At 41.9% G+C, this 17,804-nt stretch overlaps 1 protein-coding gene across 10 annotated transcripts in view; it reads left to right on the top strand.

The window, feature by feature from the left end:
- Window positions 1-17,804, top strand: part of NAV2 (neuron navigator 2) — a 431,305-nt gene that overhangs the window by 361,008 nt on the left and 52,493 nt on the right. For all 10 annotated transcript variants that reach the window (XM_030038642.1, XM_030038644.1, XM_030038641.1 and 7 more), the window contains one exon: window positions 13,459-13,597. In XM_030038642.1, the coding sequence (XP_029894502.1) occupies window positions 13,459-13,597 (139 nt within the window). The remainder of the gene's footprint in view (window positions 1-13,458; window positions 13,598-17,804) is intronic.

Raw genomic sequence — 17,804 nt, 5'->3', positions numbered from 1 at the left:
GCTGGTTCCCGAGCTCCCTTTGGAACCACAGTGAAAAGCCACAACTTCACAGGGTTGTAGCAGCTAGGGTCTATTTGCTACCATTTCTCTTAATTGTGGGTTTATATTGCTTCCAATGTTCCTCTGGATTTAATTAGAAATACCTTCCCAGGATTGGCAATTACATATGAATACAAGAAGTTGGATTTTTTTTTTTTTTTTATTTACTTTAACACAAAACAGTTTGTTTAGGTTGATACATGGAATTGTAGTCCTATAGTGTGATCCATAATAGTTGTAATGGTGCAGAAGTGTTGCTGTGTTTCTGCTTTTACTTTCTCATGCATATATTTAATCAATAAAAGTACTTTAAAAATGTATATTTTTGTTTAATGTGCTCAAGTTAAAAGCATGGAAGTATGTTCAAAAGCATGTTTGAATCTGCTCAGAGTATGTTTTGGCTTTACAAATATATTTTTTCCTCAATTAAGTAAACTTAGTGTTCTTTAGGAGGAAAGAAAGAAAAAGAAGGCTTAAGAAATTACTGTTGAGATTATTTTAAGACATCAGTTTACCCAGTTGTAGTGGAGTCTCTTCCCGGGTGAAATGTGGCAGACGCTTCATACCACACGTTATAAAACAGCTTCCACAGACTGGGAAGCGCAGTGTCTGTACGGTCTATGCTGCTTGCGTTACTTTTATAATCATTGCAGTCATCAAATGCAGACGTTTTATAAGCTCCTAACTGATGTATCTCAGCTAATGAGAAAAAAATACAAAGGAAATTAACGTATTGCCGTAAACCCCCAATTTTCAGGCATTTTGGTGTTCTCTAAGGGAGAGATTGAAATGCAGCAAGATTTGTGCTGCTTTAACCTAGAATGCAAACCTGTAATTATGGTTTTGGGCCTTTTCAAGTAAGAATCAAACCGCACATTTCTTTGATAAGTCTTTTTTTGTTGCCTACAGTTTTAGCTGAGTTCAGACCACGAACATGATTCTTACTAAGGTTAATGGCAATAGCACACGAGTGTGGGGAGAAAGAGCAAGCGATTGGAGGTGCAGTGATTTTATTACGCCGAGTATTAGGACACTTTGCAGCCTTTTCTAAGCAGCTGTTCTTTAGGTAAATTAATACCTGGGGTCTTTTTACTTCTCCCCAACTTAAACTACCATAAAAGAACTTAATGTAAAGCTGTTTGTAGCTTATCTCACCCGATTGCTATGCGAAACTTCTAACACAAACGCTTTTATAAACTGCAGCCATAACACACTAATCTTCTGAACTTCCTGACCCATAAAACTATGATTATTGCTACATGTAAAATTCATCTGGAAATATCCCTCTGTATTTAGTGTTATGGGTATTATGTTGCAAAATCCCTCCTCCTTTGCAGCGTAAGGGCTGCCAGGAAAGCGGAGGACAATGGGGCTGTAGATCGGTGTACAGAGAGTAATGCTGTACCTTAATCTTGTGATTTTGGTTTTATTTGGAGCCGGTGATTCAACAGATGGGATGCTCAGATCCTTTTTTTTTTTCCCTAGGTTACAATTTCAGATTTGATTATTCTTGGAATTAGAATATTTCTGGCTGTTCTTATTTACCATTAAGTTACAAGTCAGTTGCTAATTTCCTATACAGCTCTGTGAGCAGATAATTAAGAAACATCATGTTTGTGGGAGCTATTTTGATGAAGACAGGAAGGATGTTAGATTAGAGGAAGCTTTGCTGTTCCAGTTGTAATTCTTTTAAGTATCTGTAATATCTGAGAGTTATCTCTAGTAACTGTTCGGTGATTAAAGTAATGAATGAGGAGTAGTTTACGGGATTTGTTAATAAAGGATACCAGTTAAACTCAGCAGAGGCAAGAAGGGAGTAATAATAGTCCTTGAGGATCTTCACCCTCACTTTCGTTAAGGATAATGCATACTTTTGTTTTTAAAAAGCTGTGTGATTCTTGTCTAATCTTCAGCAAAGTTAATGACATCTGCAGCTTTGCATTTACACACATGCACATCGCGAAGGGGGTGGGTTGACTGCACTCTAGGGTGCAGACATACCAAAAAGCAGAAGAGTCGTGTTTCTATCTTTTATTCACCACCAGACTAACTTAGTATAGATAATCATCCAGTTGCAAAAAAAAAAAAAAAAAAAAAAAAAAAAAACGGCCTTTTTTCATTTTAAAACACAAACATTTGTGTTAAATGATGCTTTTCCCAAGCCGCTTTTATTATTAGTATTGTTCTAAATTGCAAGTTGTCACATCCACCAGCCTCTAAATTACCAGTCCTCTGTGTTGCTATAGTAACACCGTGGCCGCTAAAATATAGACTCCGGCGTAGAAAGGCAAGCTCAGACTGCGACTCATTTATTTGAAGGTTTTGGCAGCAGAATAGCTCCACAAAGTCTTTCTTTTATAACCTTTGAATACTGCATTTTAACTCTTTAAACCAAAAATACGGTGTTGTGTGAAAAGATGTGTTTTATTTAAGATAGGGTACCCAAGCTGAACAGAGTTAATAAATACATGGGTATAGTTGACTTCGGACTACTCTTTCTTTCTCTTCTCTTTGGTTTTGGGCCGAACGATTGATGGTTTTCTTGAGGTGAGGCTAAGACGACAGTGCGGTATTGTCTTCTCCACTTCCTCCATCTGAAAGGCTGCCCATCTCCTTTTCATGACGGGATCCCTCATCCGTAGCCTGGACAACCAGGGAAATCTACCCTGGTTGGATTAGAAATGTAGTTTCTTGCTTAGTGAACAAATCTCTCTGTAATAATGGGAATGGACTTGCGTATTCCCACTTGGCTGGAAGTCAGCGTGTTGGTCGACGCTGGTAACTGTGTCAGCTACAGCAAGACTCAGTGTTTTGTGTGTCCCCATTTAAATAACAAAATGAGATAAATGCTATAGGCTCTATCTTGAATTTAATCCCTTCTCCTTGTGCGTATTACTATAATTTCATGAGCTCAGACTTCTTTTCCCGATCCGTTTTCTCCATTTTGCGGTCCAATTCCCTGACTTTCAACTGTTTGTCAAGTTCATCTTATCTCCTCACCGTGGCTTTACATCTGATAGATGTCTGTCTTCAGCCTCAGAACACCCTCTCAGACCTCACCCCTGACCTCAGTTTCCCCATTCCAACTCCTTGTCCCCAGACTCTTCACACATCTACTTGTAGCTTTTCTCCCACCGGCTCCGTTCTGCTCACAGTGACCTTGAACCAGTCTCTTGGTTCTTCATCCACCCATGGGCAGCCTGACCTCTCGCAATAGTCTTCTACTCCAAGCTCCGGTGCTGCCTTCCGTGCCCGGCTAGTCATGGCTATCCCACACCGCTGTGTTTTCCATCGTCTGTGTTATTATTACCATTCCTGGTGTATTTCTCTTTTTGGGGGTACTTGTATCGTTTCCTGCTCTGTGCCCGTTAGCGCACAGGATGCTCCGTGAGTGATGAGCCCATATGGGCTAGAAGTGACCAGCTTTCCAGTTCTCACTGTCTTACAGGTTTTCTAATGTTTACAGGTTACGTTCGTGCAGCAGCTAGCGTAAGGGTAATTAGTGCCCCTAAGCACCGCTACCCACCGTAAAGAGAGCTGGTGTAATTTCACATATTAGAATAAAAAAAAATCCCACGTGTACGGCAGAATGCAAAGATCCAGGAAGAATGCTGTCAAACAGTATTTATATTAGGCTGAAATAGGAGTTTTGAATGCTGACCACCATAAATGTTTATCAACCAGATACGTATAAATACCCATCTCTGTTCTACTTGAAATAAAGGGAAGTAATAAGCCCCTTACTTTACAGCTGTAAATAAGGATTAATGTGTTTAATCCCTACTTGGATAAATCTTACATATCTTGTCCCGGTTTCATAAGGTCTTTACTGGGGATACCAGTGGATAAATTGCTATTTTCAGTACCATTTGTATTGAAAATGGTTTTTTACACACCACCCCCCCCCCAAAAAAAAAAAAAGAATTTTGTATTTTACCGGTATTCCAAATATTTTATGTTAAAAAACTTTGGGCTATGTCTCCTGCTACATTCTCATAAAACTTTAGTCGTTTCAGCAGTCACGTTGTTGAATTCCTCTATAAAAGCAGAGTAGGAAATGCGCTTTTAGAGATTGTAGTCTTTTAGCTGAGATCAAATACTGTCATTTAGTACCTTCAAGTACAGGGTTGCTGACATGAGCTTTTACTTCACACGATACGGTACGTGATCTGGAGGCACCCGGTCTGCCTGCTTCACTGCCATCAGGTTACAGCTTTTCACAGATGACCTAGTCCCAGCAGAAAGTCTTGACCTCTCACTTTTTCAGCACTTCAGAGGTTAATTTTGTTGAGGGATCAGATTTCTTTCTAGGGGAAGTTTCTGATGATCACCTTCCAGCTAGGCTTTACTTTCCAGTGTCTTTCAGAGCTGCTGAATGTTGAGGGCTCTGTTGGAAAACAGCCTTGCTCCAAATTTTTTTCAAGTCTCTTCCTAGATAGTCAAGTTAGAAGCTGTTTTCTTTAGGGGGGTGTTGGATGGTAGCCTAATGAAGGTATCAACCTGCAAAATAAATCTAAGCCCCTTTGCTGGAATTCTTCATGGGCAGCAAGGTGGAGAAGTGCTTTGGCCTGGGAATATTGCAAGGTAAGAGATTTTCTGCACTTTTGAAAGCATGGAAGTATGTTGTGTTATGTCTTTGTGTAGGTAGGTTTAGCTTTGTAAAATGCTGGCAGCAACGGAAACACCTTAGATGATGGAGTAAATCTGAGAAGTTTTCTCCCTGCACTATTTCATTTGAATCGCTGTATGCTCCATGAAATCAATATATTTTTAGTAGATTACAGATATTTGCCTAACATAATAGGAAATTCCCCACGTGAGAACTGACAGCTATTACTGTATTTGTTTTTTCTGGCTGAACTTCAGGATTCTGTGAGGTTTATCGATAATTACTAGCGTCTCATAGGTTGCAATCGAACCGGCTATCTTGCCACTAGTGTTACGGGCTTTTCGCCTCAGAAAACTATGGGGCTTTGTTCTATTTTAGCACTCTAAGTTTGCTTTCTGTGCAAAGGAGGAACCTCTGTGGGAATGAGCTCACTGTGAAGGGAAACAAAGGCGTGCGTGAGGCTGTTTCAGGCCAAATCACAGCCCGGAGTGCACTTGCTTTTTAGGACATACTATGCAGTTCTTATTCTCACTCCTGTGCAAATTTCTGTCGGCTTCCTGATTTGTCTGAGTAAAGTTAGAAGATCTTTTTCCTTTTACAGTTTCTTTCAAGTAAGCCTAATTTTAAAGGCTGGCATAAACCAGGAGTTACAGGTACTACTTAAGATATTGCAGTTCTGCTAGGAAAAAAACAGCTTTCAGAAGTGGTAGTAGCTGATATCTTCTGCACATCCCCATATCACAAAGAATAAAGTATTTCACTTGATTATGATTCTGTCTGTTCTATAAATCACTGGCTTGATAACGGTGGGTGTTTTTCAGTGGTTTGGCTTCCTGAGGGACAGTGCTGTGCCCTACGATCAAATTAACACCTTTTATTGCCAAGTTCAGCTTTATTTTAAGACATATGTCAGCAGGCTGTAATGCGTTCAGAAAGACAAATTTTGTGGGTTTCTCCTTTTTTTTTCTGCTGGGAGAAGAGTATGCAAGCGTATGCATTATCTTTGTCTCCGTGTCCTCAGCTGCAGCTGATACTGCTGTGTGAGAGAGGAGCAGTTGTCATGTGTGAAATCTGGGTTTTGCTGTGCCCAGGTTTTTGCCTTGATCAGTTTATGTAGAAGCTTTACAGTGTATTCTGAGTGAGGAAGAACTTCAACGGTGACTGAGAATTGCTTCAATTCTTCATGCATATATATGACTTCTTTATTTTGTGCCTGCATGTTTCTTGCTTGGGGTTGCAGCCCGCAGACCTTAAAAGTTTTGCATTGGTGTCACTAGTGGAGTTACGGTGTCAGGAGGGATTAAAACCAGACTGGGAAGCAAAGGAGCCGTATTCTACCTGCCAGCTGCTGGAGGTTTTGGCTCTGTGGGTGTGTTTAGTAGCCACCTTTCCCTGGGCGAGGCTGCCCAGTGGTCCCAGTTGACCATTTGCGCTGGGGGAGCGGGTGGCAAGTGGCCCTGGCTGTGGGGCAAGCGGCCGCAGGGGCAGGTGGGTCCCCGCGAGTCTTTCAAAAGCGCACCCAGCAGCAGGGAATTTCAATGCATCTTGCATAGTTTTGTTTCCACACTACCCTTCATTCCTTTCCTTCCGTGTTTTAGTTACGTCAGTCCTGTAAGAATTTAGCTCATCTTTTCTTTTTCTTCTTGTGTTTAAGCCCGTTTTTAATGTGTATTGGAGCCTTTGGTGAAGCAGGCTGCCAGGTACCAGTAAGCGCTGGTGAGCTGCTGAGCTCTCACCAGTTCAGTCCAGTGCTGGAGGGGCGTGCAGGTAGGAGATGGGTGTCAGAAACCATGTCAGTGTTTTCAGTGAGTGCCCCCCCTTCTTTAAGTCGTAACTTTAAATAGTGCCTTTGTACGAGGAGGTGACGTGATCCCGAAGGTCTCTGCTTTTGGGGCAGAAGAAAGTATAAATTGGGAAGTAAGGCAGGGGAAAAAAACAGGCACAATCTGGTGTTTGGTTGTCATAACTCTCCATCCCCTGGGCAGGGCACCTTCTCCGCCTGCCTGGAGGAGGGAGGTGTTTGGGCTGGGGCCTGGCCAAGAGGGAGGAGAAGGCATATGGCAGTGGTGATCCACACCTCCATCCTTGCCAGGGAACTCCTCCCCGGTCCCTCGCTCCAGGGCCGGCGCAGGGAGCTGGGGCGGTCTGTTGAAGCATCCCCAGCGGCTTTGGCTCGACCTCGGTGGATTTGTTCAGTCCCATCGGTGTCACATGCAGGCTGTACGGTTTACGGGGATTTATTTTCTGGAGAGCACCTTGTACGTAAACAAGGATTTCTGGCTTGCACTGGAAGACTTTTCTCAGCACTTCTTACTGTCTTGGAAACAAAGGCATAACAAACAAAGCATCTTTTTTTACGTAGTAACAACTAAGATTTAACGCTGGCCTTATAGTGATATGAAGACACTGATTTTCTTTCCAGCTTTCACTGGTGCAAATCAGTTGGAGTCAATGGAGTCGCACCGAAGCGGTCAGGGATGAGTATCAAGCCCATGGCCTTCAAAGCAGGGAGGCGAGGGTGCCACTGGCCGCAGGGGTCCTCTGTGCACCCAGTGTAGGGCAGCTCTATAAACTGCTTTATAAACTCAGTAAGTCTTTAGACAGAACAGTAAATGGGGAACACCAAAAATACGGTTTCTAGGTCCTGAGTCCAGGAAAAAGGGGTTGGTTGCTGGTTGGAGCTCTCTACACTAAATTTTTCAGACCTAGCTGGGAGTTTGTGTTCTTCCAGCACTTGGGTCAAAGGCGATGCCTTGCTCTGATTTCTCGCCTCCCCCCGGAGGCTGTGCAATGCCAGAGGAGCCATTGTCGTGAAACAATGGCCAAAAAAACGAGTTCCACCAGTCAACCTTTTTGCAACTGAATAGAGTTGTGCCGGCTGCTGCATTTAGTGACTCTAGACAGTGAAGGACTGAAGGGTCTCTGAGCAAAATGTGTGCAGGTGGAGAAGGTGCCATTGGAATTTCTGCTGTAGAGCAGGACACGATGAGTTTCGTAGAAAGTCCGATTGCGTTCGTGAAGCTTTAGAGTGTTTCAAAGGGTAAACTGCCTGAGATTAGCTGGGTTTAGCAGCTCCTATGTGTGTGTGCTCAGCTGTGTTCGCTTCAAGTTTGACAATGGCGCGGTCAAATTCCTGGTCAGATTTTAAGGGACAAAATAAAATCCAGTGTTATTTTTATAAGGTTATTAGCACTGATATAAAAAGATTAAATGAGGAGAGCATGTGCAGTTTCCTAGCTTCTACAAATCTTTCCTTACCCACCGTTTTTCAACACTAGTTGATACTTTTCTTCTGTGAGTTATTCTCTTTTACAAATAGGTATTTTAAATGTAAATCCTGAAACCTTATCTTGGATGAATTCTAAACAGAGTTTGACAGAGAGCTGCATTTCAGCTTGTTGGCGGTAAACCGAATAGTCACTGAACATGAAAACGATCTGAATAGCTCACAGCACACTTACAGCAGTTTAACTCTGCACCAAAAAAATGTCATTAAAAGGATTAGATTCTGCTCCAGAAAGAACAGCTGGAAATGGTCTGTATTCATTTTGCCTGATTTACTTTTCACTATTTCATGGTCTGGCTTTACAAAGTGTTTCAAGGTAACGGTCCTGTCCCTGGGCTCCACCTTTTGGTTAGAAACAAAGTGGTTTATTTTGAAATATCTGTAATGAGACGTAATAAGAAGAGAGTAACTGAAGACATGGGGGGGGGGGTGATTAATAACCACGTAAAACACATTAATTAAATTCACTTCTCTTGAAGTAGATTTCCATCCATTCTTTTGCGAACAGTTATTTGTCACCTTTCGTAACAATTTGAAAGGGAAACCATGCAAGGGTCTGTATATGGTTTTTGGATTTCTGACGCAGTGATGTCAGTATTGTAGGAAATCCCAGAAGAAAACAGTGGAAATCGCAGTATTTCGTATCTTGCTTTATAGCACATTTACATTTTTCTGGCTTTTTTATTTTTCTATTTAATTCTTTGAAGGTGCTGTGAAGTTTCAATCATTTTACACCTTGACCTTTTTTTTTTGTTGTTGGGTTTTATTTGTTCTCCTATCAACTCATAAATAGTTAAATTTTTAGGTAGAAGAGGATAATTACCATGTTTCCACTTGAACTATTGTAGAGCCCCAAGGTCCTGTCTTGGACAAATGTATTTTTCAGCAGCTCATTGTAATTTTGGTTTTGACTGAAGATCCAGCAAAGTTAAAATCCACACCCATCCGTAGAGAAGGGTGCATTTTCCGCCCTTAACAATAGCTTTATTTAGTAGTGGTTTAATGACTCCTTTGCTTTGGACTTGAAAAGGGGGGAGATTTCTGCAGCGAGGGGGGCTGTCCTGGGGTTTGCAGGATGGTTTCGTGTGCTGTGCTGTCCAAGTTGACAAAGAAGAGCCAATTCCGTTGATGATGATTATGCAAGATGGAAAAGTGCTGATAGACTGTGGAAAAATACAAGTCTGAGCCTAACCGCTTTGCAAACCTGTTTCAAAAAGCAGCTTTGAGGAGTTGACCTGGTGCTGTATGTGGGCGATCTATAGTAGCAACGTTGTTAGTCGCATTAGGGCGAGCAGGCTGAGCTGGGGAGGGAGAGGAGGGTGCTTCGTGTGCTCGGTTTCATAGAGAGCAGGAGGCAGCTTTGTGGGAGTTTTTAAGTGATGGCGGTGATGGTTTTTAAGTGGGTGGTTGTGTAATTTTCATATAGAATACACTTTTAACATTTTTTTTGTAATTTTCAGTAATCAAAGTAAAGTTTCAGGTGATTGATCAAATAGAGAAAGGAAAGCCCAAACATTTCAGCTTCAGGTTATGGTTGAGTAGACTTTTGCTGACATCAGAAATTATTAATTGCACCAGCTAAATTACAAAGATGTTATCTTGGCTCTGGGAGCCAAGAACAGTGTAATGAGGGCTGTTAGATTCCCCATTCTGCTTCCTCGCTTTTGACTTGAACCATCAAGGCATTGGATCAAGGTAAAAGTGAACTAATTTATGTGGAGGGCTTGGGGTTGTTTCAAGAGCAATGTGAAATAGAGATACCTCAATTTGTTAACAGATGCTGTCCTCTCGAGAAGCTGCAATCTTCACCCACGTGCAGATACGGACACGGAGTGGCGTGTCCTATACTGTTGGATATTACACCAAATACGGTGTCGTGGGCTTCTTGGGGGGAAGAGCTTTTAGTGTAATGCATCATTGACAGCAGGGTAAACAGTATATGTGCTTTAATTGCATTACTTTTTTAGCAGGCTATGTTGTACGCTCTTAAAATTGCTTGCGCTGGCATCTAAGTTACAGACTTCAGTGAATTCTACATGCATCTCTCTTCCATTAAAACCGTCCCTAGCGTTACTCCAAAGGACAACGTCAATAATGGTTTATGTAGTTTTTCAAAATTATTTTCAATTTCTTAAGATGTTGTGTTTTCTTGTTCTCTTACATCCTATTGTTCTTCTAGCTAGAGACTGACCACTCCCACCCCGCTACCGAAGTGTTTTTTTTAAATAAAGCTAAACCTGAGATGTCTAGTTTTAGCTGACACAGCACCTTACCTTGTCAGAACAGCCGTGTGCATCAGTATCATGGCTTGGTGTCATCAGCACGCCCACAAGAGCTGTGTTGCTTAGCTTCTGGCAGCCAAAATGCTAGACCTCTATCTTTGGACCTCAGAATAGCTAATCTATTTTAATTTAGTAACAGATTAGTAAACGTGAAAATACAGAGTTTGTGTTGTTCATGCGTTCCATCAGAACATAAAAGACTAAAGGGCCGGGATATATTTAAGGGGAAGCCACAACCATCAATGTATTCAGGTGCATGTTTCTACCTTTGTCCTCAGGCACGTGTCCCAGTTCAGAAGGGCACTCAAATGTTTCCATAATGCCTTAGATTGCCCAACTGAAGTCAACAGGACTGGCTGATGCCAGTAAAACTACTTATGATTAACATTAGATGCATTCTTTAGATGCTGATGAACTGGGGCCTGTGATAGTTTAAGAATGGCTAATGGTTGGAAAGGTAATGTTTCTGTACGTTACAGATGGAACCGAGTCACACAGAAGAACATTATTGCGTTGGGGGGGGGTGGGCATTGCCATATCTCCATAAGAAGGAAATTAAACTGTTAAACATGGACAACATTGGCATTGCTGATATTATTTTTAGTGGGATTTTATTATAGGTTCAGAAATAGAAAAGATGTTAGTTGCTACACAAAACTTTGGAAAATCAGGAGCGTATGCTTTTATGCAGTTATTTTAATAACTGTTTTGTAACCTTATTTATAGACTTATAAAATCTAGGAATTGTAATTGATTTCTGTTACACATTTTGAAATAGAAGTAAATATCAGTTATAGGGCCTGTTTTTAAAAACTGAAATTTAGAAGTAATATAACTTTCAGTATTTTGCATTATAATATTTAACTGCCTACTCTAAAAAAAAGGTGCTTCGGAGAAGTCTTTCAGTTCTTTTCCAAGTTTTCAATTTCTCCATACTAGGCGCTGGGGGGGGAAAAATATTTCCCCCCACCAGTTACATCCCATGGATTTCTTTGTATGGTCAGCACATCTTTCATTCAGTTATGCTGAGGAAGACTTTGGAAAATAGCAAAGAAAAGTGTTGTGTCGAATCTGGCTGGCTGGCTTGCTCAGACTCAGTGGGTCTCACACTGTGTAGGGAGTTTCATTTTAACATGTACTTCTGTTTTGTATTACAGCGGATTCCTCTTTAAAAATATCCAGGTGAAGGCAAATCTAGGAAAAAAAAATTACATCTTTCCTTTAAATTGTAGCATCACCACCACTGTGGACTATAGCCATATCAGGAGAGCTGGAGTGTCTGTGAATTTATCGGATAGTGTTTGGAAAATCCTTCTGCAAAGCCAGGGCCCTGCCTGTAACTGGGACGCTCCTGGAAGTCAATCAGAACTGGCAGGAGTGTGTTTTTATACGTTGGAGGACACCAGATGAAGGGCCACCTCAAGGCTCCATGAATCGCAGACTGCAGCAGGGGCCAGCGGTCGGTCCCGGTGTCTGTCCCCGTCCCTCCTTGTCCTCTGCCAGCAGAGCAGCCTGGCTGAGCCCTCCCAAATTTCCTGAAGGCAAAATTAATCCGGCGTGCCGAAACTGTTGATCTGAGCTTCGTAGCTGGCCTCGTCTGCAGCGATACGGGGAGAACTGGCACAAACGACCGCGCTGGCAGATTGATGAGGACCGTAAGTGGGAACAAAGCAGTAGCAAAGAGCAGCTGCGAGCGATAACCCTTTCTGCGGGCGCGCAGGGGAGTGCTTCCCCGTGGCCACTACTGCTCACGCGGTTCAGCAAATTGTGCTGCTGGTTAAGCTGTGCTCAGTTCCCTGAAAGGCCTCAGGTAGATGCGGGTGAACAAAATACTCCCCAGTAAGCAAAAAGCAATTAAAAATTATGAAAGCATCATTAAAGCCCATACGGGTAGCTGTTTTGTAGTGCTAAGCGAGAAAAAAGAAATGCTTTTCATTTCAAAGTTGCCAAAGGTTATACAGTGAGGCTGTATAGTAAATCAGTGGTGAAGCTACGAATAAAATTCAAGAAACCGGACATAAATTGCCTTTCTTTACATAGTTCAATTACACAACACGCAGTTCCATTTTAAATGCCTATATCAAATGTACGGTACATCAATTTGTGAATGGCTTTCACTCTCTGATCAAAAAACTCGCTGCAATCTCTTTGTTACAAGTTTGTAAAGCAAATGGAAATGCAATAGGGAAGAGAGTCTGGAGCTCCCAAAATCTGAGGCTGTGGTCGTAAATAGCTAGAGAACTGCCAGGAGATAAGCTCTCACCATTAGCTTTTGCAAATGGTCTGTGAAATATGTATTTATGCATTTCCAGCAGTAGTTATCCGTCAGTGGACTGAAATGTCTTCACAGAGCTACTTACAGGACAGTGTTTCAATCCCAGCTTTATTGTTCTTGGAGATGGAGCCCTTGTAAACCAGTTTATAAATCTCTTCCTTAAGCAGCTTATTTTTACGGGCATTTTAGGAGTGGAGCATCTGGCTTGACTTTTGGATCGTTTTGATTCTGTCTGTTCTAACACTCAAATCGCTTCAGGCGTGGACGTCTTCTGTTGGTGCTTTCTGTGTCCTAAACCTCCAGTTATGCGTTTCTCATTTACTAGAAAATGTTGAAGCTCTCACATGCTGGAAGAAGGTAGTCCTGAACAGCAAGCTGTGAACAGATCTCCTTGATGTGTGGTAGAGCTCAGGAGGGTTTTGTACCATCCGAACAACTAAACTTTCAATTACTAGAAATTTCTGAGACCGGTGATGCTGTCGATGGTAGATCCAGGTCGTTGCCCAGGTCTATGTAGCAACCAGGTACACAAGATTGCTTCAGGGTGAATTTCTTCCTTGCGTTTAAGCTCCATCTCTGCGTTAGGGCTTAGCGAGTCAGTGCCATGCCTACCTGGAGATGCCGCCTTACCACCACCTTCCCCTGCTCTGGGACTGCGGGGATAAATTTCAAGGGTCACTTGAAAGTTTGTCTACTCGTACAGCCTTTTGGTTGAGTCAGGAAGAGTTGCATCATTGGGGCTATTGGCTTACTGATGGTATACGTTAGGCTTTGTGGCAACCATATAGTGGATGAACTGTATGAATTTAGACTTGAAGTGCAAAGAAGATAACTTAGGAAAACGTGCAGACCGTTTTCATTTGGCAACCGCAAGTAGGACAAGGAGTGTAGAAATAATACTTTTCCTTTTGAATGATGTTCTGTCTTTTGACCCTTGTTTTCTACCTTTGTTGTGCTTTTTCTCCAGCTGGGATGACAGCAGCTCTGTCAGCAGTGGGATCAGTGACACCATAGATAATCTCAGTACCGATGACATTAACACTAGCTCCTCTATCAGCTCCTATGCCAACACACCTGCCTCCTCCCGCAAAAACTTAGATGCACAGGTAAGATTTCTGGCTTAGACAAGCAACATTGATATTTATTATTTTCTCCGTGCAATAGGTATAATTGTTTTAAGTTGGATGAACTTGAACACACAGAGAGCCTTCATTACGGACAGTATCACTGAAAAGGCAATGTCGAGCAGTAGTAACCGCCTTATCGTGTGTGGCAATTAGGAATATTTCCTCTATGCGTGGAATCCGTGGCATCTCTGCTGCGGTGGTGTGGCAACAAATGGCTTCTGCCTTCCTAGCCACAGTGCTGTACAGAAAACATGTATCAGTGGGTGGGATTTTTTTTTTTTTTTTTTTTTTTTTTTTTAGCTCTAGAAAAGGTAGTATGTTTTTTCTTAAATAATAGAATTTAATTAAGTCAACATGAAAGTTTGAAGATTATTTACGCTTCCATCGGAAATGTAAGCGTGCTAGGCAAATGAAATAGATTATTTTAAACTTACGGGGCTGCGTGTTACTGCAGGCTTTCTATTTTTGGCAGCATTTCATAGGAGGATAAATTTTACATCCATCGGCAGCATAAGCATACATTTTGTGCTCAGACACCACACATCCAAAGAGGGTAAAACAAGTGAAGGTATCCAACAGTTTTTCATCCATCAGTTAGACTGCATAATACAGAGGTTTGTAGTAACATGAACTGCTTTTTTCCCCGGTTGTATAGAATTTTGTTTGGAAAAGTGCTGGACTAAGAAGTCCAGCTTTGCTTTTTGTACACCCACCTGCTCAAGGGACTCGGGTGTTGGGTGTCAAAGCAACCGGGATGCAGCGACTTGGCATTTCAGCAGGTAGAGGAGAGGGATGTAGGTATGACCTTCTCCTCTGTTTCTTTCCTCTTTATTCTTCTCCAGTCCTTTTCATGACTGGACCCTCAATCTGGTTTTAAATATCAGTTTTAATCTAGACTTGTGGTTGCTGTGAAGTGTTACTCTGCCTGCAAGACTGTGGTGCAAGCGTATATTAGTCTTTGTTCCCTTGCCACGAAGTGCATATTTGAGCCTACATTAAAGATTTCCAGTTAGCCTCTGGTTGCGTATCAGCGACTGCATGTGTGCTTGAAACTGCTAATACAAGTCCCATACAAGTTGAGAGGAGTTAAGATCTATCAAGTGTGTTTTTCAGTACGTAACAGAGAGAGTAACACAGACAACTGGAAGTATTTTTTTGACAATTGTTACTGTCTCAGCGTTGTAATACTGTTGGGAAAAAAGGAAGAAAAAGGGAGACGTGACTAAACATTAACCTAAGGAAAAAAAAAATAGAAACTCATTTGACTTCTATCTTCCGATGGAATCAGGTTCTTGGAAACACCTCTGAGAGATCAAAATCTGTGTTGACGAACTCCTCTTCCCCCTCCACAACTATTACAGCATCCAAGAGAGTGCAGAGATACGCCAGACGAAAAGCAGCTGACTCTTGTACAGGCAGTGGCGCGTAGTCGTTAGCAAAGGAAGCTGGGAGCCAAGACGTACAAGTTGTGTTTGCAGTTTTTTGATGTGCGTCTGTGACCTGTTTCTCTCCTCAGTTTTCATGGCTGACAATATTTATTCTAGGTATTACTATTACCTGCAAATAATTGTCCATAAAATACTTCGTTTTCATTTGAACAGAATATCCTAATCTTGTCAACCAAAGGAAGGAAAATAAGTCGGAGTGATGGAACCACGCGTAGCTTGCAGGGTTGATTTTTTGCTGCCCAGAGCTCATGATATGGTGAATGCTGGATATATCCCTTTTCTGTCTTACCTGGAGTACTGTATGATGGCCTGTGCCCAGGTTTGCGTTCCCGTGGGTGCGGTGAGCCACAAAGGACTGGCAAACATCTGCAGAGGGATGTGGACTTCTCTTCTCAGGGTGTCCCCTGCTTTGGTTTTCCTAAATAGCAGGCACTTAACTCTTAAGCTGCTGCGATTCTGCCACTTCTTTTTGAGATGGTACAGAAGCTGGATTTCAGATAATTAAAGAGGGAGCTTGAAGCTAATACATGTGCAACTGGGAGTCCAGACAAATAATACAGCAACATCAAAGGGAGAGAGCCCTAACATGTCAACGTCTGCCGATAAAATCAGTAACTTATGCAGAATCATCTCTGCAAAGGAGGAAGATGTGGTTGCAGTAGGAAAAAAGTCTCTGCTAAGAAACTGATTTTCAGCTGCCGAGTACCCCGTACTCCAGAAGCTGTAGTTTCTCCATCTTTGAGAAGTAGGACTTAAAGATGATATTAACTCCATCTTCATAGACATTCATAGTTGTAGCCCCTTTTTGTAACAACGCTATGAAGATGTTCGCAAGTTGGATCTGAACAAGCTAGTGATTGGAACCAGAACTTGCCTTACCGTGTTCCCGTGTCTTGCTCTGGTTATGCCGAGTACCAAACCACTTCATGTAGCTATACAACTTTTGGGCCCCTAATATTTTTCCCTTAGATTGCACAGACTTAGATAAGTTACCTTTTACACAGTACTGCATATAGTATGCCTTTACAGTCACATCATACACGTATTTTAAGGAGAGATTAAGATCTGGTGGGCATTTGAAAATAACTTATTTAACTGAAATAAGATGGAAGAGAGGAAGAGATCAACTAATGAACTTGTTCACGTAACGCTAAAAAGATCAGAAGAAGGAAAGGAAACGGTTCCTTTAAATAGAAAACAGCAGCATCTTTAAGCTGTTGGATCAAGACAACTTCTCGGTTTCGCTGGAGCAAAGATAGCTTTGGTCTGTCCCCAGCTTCGTGAATAGATTTACAAAACTGTAGGAATAAGTTGAGAAATCCTGGTGGTTACCGCTACTCCCAGCTCAGTCGGGCGGCAGGCTTTGCTCCCAGCTCACGCTCGCTATGTCTTGCCATGACCTCCAGCAAACAGTATTTCCACTTTCACCCACTCCAGGCCTTTCAGGCAGGTGGAGTTTCAGCTGCAATCCCAAAGCCAGGTTTCACCGTGTTTTGGTTTTGATTCCTTAGTCATGTTTCTCATGCTGTTCTCAGTGTTTACCGTTAAACAGAAACAACTCTGGCCAGAGGGCTTCAAGGGTGGATATGCTGCATTTCAAAGGCTACGGAAAAACTTTGGCTGTGAGTGTGGTAGTGGAATGAAATGGAAGAGAGCAAAGATAAGAGGACTTCTTGTAATGCTCTTGTAACTTCTCTCTGTTGAGAACGTACTATTTTGAGAGACGTAAAGGAGGGGAACTACAAGGTACAGGAATATTTCGTAGTCAACCAAAAGTAGAATAAGCCCTTTACTAGCAAGTAGCTGTATTTCTTGCTCTGGAACGCTAACGGTGTAAATATGCAATTCCAGACAAGGTACTTGAAGCAAGTTACTAATGAGAGAGCATGTGAGCGATGGTGTTGAGGTGGTTTTGTTGGTCAATTATTTGCTACTTCTTGCCTGTGCTCTCTTCCAAGATCCGTAAACGGAGGAGACGTTTGCATGAAACGATGATTGTAGAGAAACACGGGACATAGAAGCAGTCACACGGTGAATTTATTGCACACCAAGCAATGGTCATAAATAGAAAGGTAGCCATCCCCAAAGCTTGCAGCCATATGAAAAGAAGGAAGCTAGAAAGCAGTGTTGCATTCAAGCCTATGCTGAGTTGCTCTCTTCGAATGGAAAGGCAGGGAACCGGCATTTGCATAGCACCGAGAAAAGTACAAGAAAATAATATCTAAATCCATAATTCAGTGAATGCTTGTTAGTCTGATGACTCAATATGCAGACAAATAACCCAGGCCCTAACTATTTCACATGACCGAAGGAAGACCATTGTGATGTGTGGTGTCAGCTTTCACATACTGATCGCTTAGACTAGTTTTTCAGGCTCTAAAAAAAAAAAAAAAAAAAAAAAAAAGTAATTACCATAAAAAGCAGAGGAAATTAAACCACAACTCCCCTAGATTCTTTAATATTAATGGTGTGATCTGGTAGGAAAAGAAAAGTCATAAACTTGAAACATACTTTAGGAACTTAAAAATAAAATACAGCATTTTGCTGGAAGCGTGGTAAATGATCATGCATCCTTTCCTGTGCTGTGCTTTTCTGATTATCCAAAGGGACTAAAAGATCGTGGGCTTTCTAATGCTTTGGGGTATGTAAAATAATTTCCTTTTAAGTGAGATTAGCATTCAACTACTGCACAGTGCTGAGCACATCCCTCTTCTGCTGAGGCTGCAGGGAAGAAATGG

This window comes from Aquila chrysaetos, chromosome 16 (genome assembly GCF_900496995.4).
Source record: "Aquila chrysaetos chrysaetos chromosome 16, bAquChr1.4, whole genome shotgun sequence".
NCBI classification, from domain to species: Eukaryota; Metazoa; Chordata; class Aves; order Accipitriformes; family Accipitridae; genus Aquila; species Aquila chrysaetos.
Note: the sequence above shows the minus strand (reverse complement) of the source record. Positions and strands in the feature narration are given on the sequence as shown.